Source organism: Solanum pennellii, chromosome 9 (assembly GCF_001406875.1).
Source record: "Solanum pennellii chromosome 9, SPENNV200".
Classification (NCBI taxonomy): Eukaryota; Viridiplantae; Streptophyta; class Magnoliopsida; order Solanales; family Solanaceae; genus Solanum; species Solanum pennellii.
Window position 1 is genome coordinate 2,169,975 of NC_028645.1, and position 4,692 is coordinate 2,174,666.

Here is a 4,692-nt window from a genome sequence, read left to right on the forward strand (position 1 = left end):
GTCATTTTTGTAAATATATATATATATATATATATATATTTATACATATATATATATTTATACATTTTAAATATTAATTTAATGAAAATTCTGATTCCGTCTTTCTCTATATATATTAATTTAATGATATTGTATAGTGTGAAGAAGGAATGATGTAAAAAAGCGAACACCATTCAATACAATAAAATAGCTTTTAGAGGTAATAAAAATATACCTTAATAAAGAGTGCTAAATTTTTTTATCGACATTAGTTAAGTGTCATTAGATCAAATATCGCTAAAGCTTTTAAGAACATATACAAAGAATATTAATTGCCGCTAAAAATACATATTTAATAACAATTGTTAATTAATTACTGCTAAAACTCATTTTTGTTGTAGCGATTGATTTTTCTTCGTGAAATTATGACAGACTCATTTAAATAAAATTATGATTTCGTTTAAATATTTCTATTTAAATTTTACCATCTGCTAATTATGATTTTATCATAAATATTTTAATATTCTTTGTATATAATATAATTTTATCATAAATATTTTAATGTTCTTTATATATAATACTTACACGATATATGTTTGAGTATGGTTACTATGGGTAGGTAAAATGTTATTACAAGGGGGAAAATAATAAAATATTAATTTGACTGTAATTGTTTTAAATAAATCTAATGCCTCTTATAAATATCGATATACATCACAAATATATTTGAGTCGCCCCGTAAATACCTCCATCTACGATAACTATTTCAACGGATTGGAAAAAAACATTGAAAAATAAATGTAACTCTCATTAGAGAATTGATAATTTTGGATATTATTATGTCTTGATATAAAAATGTACATATAAAACAAAACTAAAATTTGAGATATGTCACTTTTATTCACGTGAATTGTGGACCTATTTCCAAAAACCAAAAAGAAAAAAAATAAACGTGATAATAGATTGATAATGAATAGTTGAAAATGGTGTTTAATTGTATTTTTTAAAAAAATTAAAATATTTTTTTATAATTTAAAATAAATTATAAATAATTATATGATTATAGTTTATCTTATTAAAAATAAAATAAAAAGTTTGAAATTAACTATTTATGTTTTACCCTTTTCCTTCTTAGCTTTCAACAATTAGTGGAAAATAATTTTTTTAACCTTTAATTTTCTTTTTATAATCGAATCGTTTCACCTTTTTCTTCTTCAATAATTAGTAACAATTTTTGATACTTTGATACCATTTTTTTGTTTGTTTGTTTGTTTTTGGTTCCTATTGGTACTCGGTATAATGTCATGGTGTCCGAGTAAAATTTGAATTTGCACAGTATTACAAATAACTTTTAGGAGTAACACTTCAAATAAGATTTTTTTTTATTCTCATAGATTCAAATTCGAAATATCTAATTAATGATAGGATCTCATAATGTTTCATCTGTTTCAATCTACTTGTCAAATTTTGATTTGACACTCATACACCTATTAAGAAAATAATGATTGATATATTTAGTATTTCAACTAACCATTTTACCCCTAAAAATATTTACTCATTATATTTTTCAAAGACATTAATTCAGTATTGATAAATTAAGGGTATAAGTGAAAAAAGAAAATTGTTCTTTTTTTATTGGTAAAAGAATAACTAAAAATCAAATTAGAAAATATTTAATAAGTAAATTTGAATGAAATGAGTATCATTTTAGCATTTTTCTTTGTAATTGTAGTGTACTTATCATGTGATAAATAGTACAATTTCATAAAAAAAAAATTGAGATAAAATATTTTAATTTTTAATCAAAGATTTTAAATTTAAGCTGTCGAAAATGAAGACATTTTGGTACGAAGCATTTTAGTCTCCATAGAGCCCTATCCAATGTAAATCAAAATAATTAAACCAAAAAATCATAATTTTACACTATGGTTATATTTTTTAGAAGGAAATTCTCGAGATTTACGTTTAAATAATTACATTTTCTTATAATATTTCAGAAATGCAATTATATGGCCTTAAATTTTCTATACTACCAACTTAAGTAAAATTCAAGAGTTAGGTTAGTAATAAGTACGTAGTAATCAATTAATATTCAAATCTTTATTGAATTAGAAGTGTTAGATTTGAATTAATATTCAAATCTTTATTAAATTAGAAGTGTTAGATTCGAATTTTTGTTGAACGTAAATGTCATTAGATTCGCGCCTTTGTTGAATATGAAATCATTTTTATTAGAGCTTTAGACTTTTATCCTTTCATGTTAGACTTTTTAATAAAAAATTAAATTTAATCATATTTTAAATAAATTTCGTATACCGAGTTGAAAGAAAAAAAAAGAAGAAGATGGTATATTCTTTTTTCATAGACCAAATATTTTCAATGGCTAGTTGTTGGCCATTTGTTTCTTATCCATTTTCATGATTAGGAATCATTATCCAAAATGTTTTCAATTAAAGCTTAAATTATTAGAGAGAGAGTTTTTAATTACTTTATTATATTACGTCTCAACATGTTGTTTTTACGTATAATTTATGATCATATAATTAATGTCGAACACCCTTTTTCTCCTCCAATCCCCCCATACGTAACTAATCACTAAAAAAAGTTGAAATTAACTATAAAATTATCGATAATCTCTAACTAAAATGTCGCTACGTACCTTCTAAGCTAATTAATTTTTTATATAATTCATCACTAATTAATTCATAAATAAATAAAATTAACATTATTTTTTTATTATTTAGCTATAAAATTTCATCCACCGCTTGATAATCATCTCGTAGCCCCCCACATAAACTAAAAAGGGCGTTTTGCACATGTTAATATTTTATATTGTTACATCAATTATATGTGACTCATAATTAAGTGTGCATGAAGTTCACGTAACTCTCTTTCTTTACCTATATATACCCCTTAAACTTAGTGCAATTGATCATATCATTACAAAAAATATATATATATTTCTCTCTACTATCATATTGAACAAAGTTTTCGATTTAATCAGTATTATAAGTTGCAATAAAAAATGGAATTCCTTTGTTTAGCCCCAACACGTAGTTTTTCCACCAATCCCAAATCAACGAAAGTTATTCCTAGCGATCATACTAGTACCACGAGTCGTATTTTCATGTACCAAAACATGCGTGGCTCAACGATAAGACCATCAGCATTGCCGTTAAAAATGTCACGAATCGTTTCTGTGCCGGATATTACAGCTCCGGTGGAAAATGTTCCGGCTATCTTGCCAAAAGTCGATCCCGGAGAGTTGATAGTGAATAAACCAACGGGGGGCGATAGCGATGAATTGTTTCAATATTTAGTTGATATTTTGGCATCGCCAGTGTATGATGTAGCGATCGAATCGCCATTAGAGCTAGCAGAGAAGCTCTCGGCTAGGCTCGGAGTTAATTTTTATATCAAAAGAGAGGATAAACAGACGGTAAGTTTTTTAGTGTGATATTTTTATCGAAGATAGACACATTTTGGATTTGTGTCATGTGAGACCATGTGGGGGAAGTTTGATATCTTTTATATATATATATATATATATATTTTTAATGATAACTTGAACTTCCTATTTAAAAATAGGAATTAATTAATTAGTGACCACTAACTTATGTAACTAAACAATAAAAATAACGAATTATTAAAGAAAAAAATTATGTTAGACATGTATTTTTAAAGTTATAGGTTCAAATTTACTATTATTTTTTTTCTAGTTTGTTTAAAAAAAAATAATCCTTCATGTGACATGTTTAAGACCTCCAGATTAAGGACAATTTGATATATTTGATATAATTTTAATTCAACACCTCAAGATTGAAAATATTTTTTTTATTTTCTTAAATTTCGTGTCAAGTCAAGTCAAACTAAGTCATTCTTTTGAAACGGACGAAAAAGTAGTATTCGTTTCAGTTCAGTAAGATTAATTCTTATACTCTGTGTTGAAAGTACTGAATTGAGATGAATCTCACAATTCAGTAGACTAATTCTCATGCTCTGTGTTGAAAATACTGAATTCAGATGAATCTGACGTTACAGTTTCAAAAATAATTTGGTTATTGGTTAGGTGTTTTCATTCAAGCTTAGAGGAGCTTACAACATGATGAGTAACCTCTCAAGGGAGGAATTAGATAAAGGGGTTATAACAGCATCAGCTGGAAATCATGCACAAGGTGTTGCATTAGCTGGTCAAAAACTTGACTGTGTAGCTAAAATTGTCATGCCTACAACCACCCCACAAATCAAGGTAATAATTTAATTTATGTGAATCGATTTGATTGGATACGGTAAAATTATGATATTTCGATTTTTTTCTCTCAAAATACGAAAACAAAATAATGCCGTGATAACTAAAACGAAAAAAAAATTATTATTATTTTCTAACGATCATGTATTTTTTTTTTATACAGGTTGATGCGGTTAGAGCCCTGGGAGGTGATGTAGTTCTTCATGGTGAAACATTTGATGAAGCTCAAACACATGCGCTGGAATTGAGTGAAAAAGACGGGCTCAAATACATCCCACCATTCGATGATCCAGGAGTCATCAAAGGCCAAGGTACTAATCGGGGGGTGGGGGTGAGAATCTAAAATTGTTTATAAAGTTGATAATAAGGTGAGTTATCAACATTTTACCTATAAAGTAAATGTTTAGTTAGTCAACCAACTGAGCTATCAAGATTCTTTTAAAAAAAAAAATGAAGGGGGGGAG

At 26.6% G+C, this 4,692-nt stretch overlaps 1 protein-coding gene across 1 annotated transcript in view; it reads left to right on the top strand.

Annotated features, from left to right (window-relative positions):
• The first annotated feature begins 2,904 nt into the window (after positions 1–2,904).
• LOC107029285 (threonine dehydratase 2 biosynthetic, chloroplastic) overlaps positions 2,905–4,692 on the top strand; it is a 5,455-nt gene continuing 3,667 nt past the window's right edge. The window contains exons 1-3 of the mRNA XM_015230668.2: positions 2,905–3,418; positions 4,049–4,228; positions 4,392–4,539. Of these exons, the coding sequence (XP_015086154.1) occupies positions 3,005–3,418; positions 4,049–4,228; positions 4,392–4,539 (742 nt within the window). The 5' untranslated portion in view covers positions 2,905–3,004. The remainder of the gene's footprint in view (positions 3,419–4,048; positions 4,229–4,391; positions 4,540–4,692) is intronic.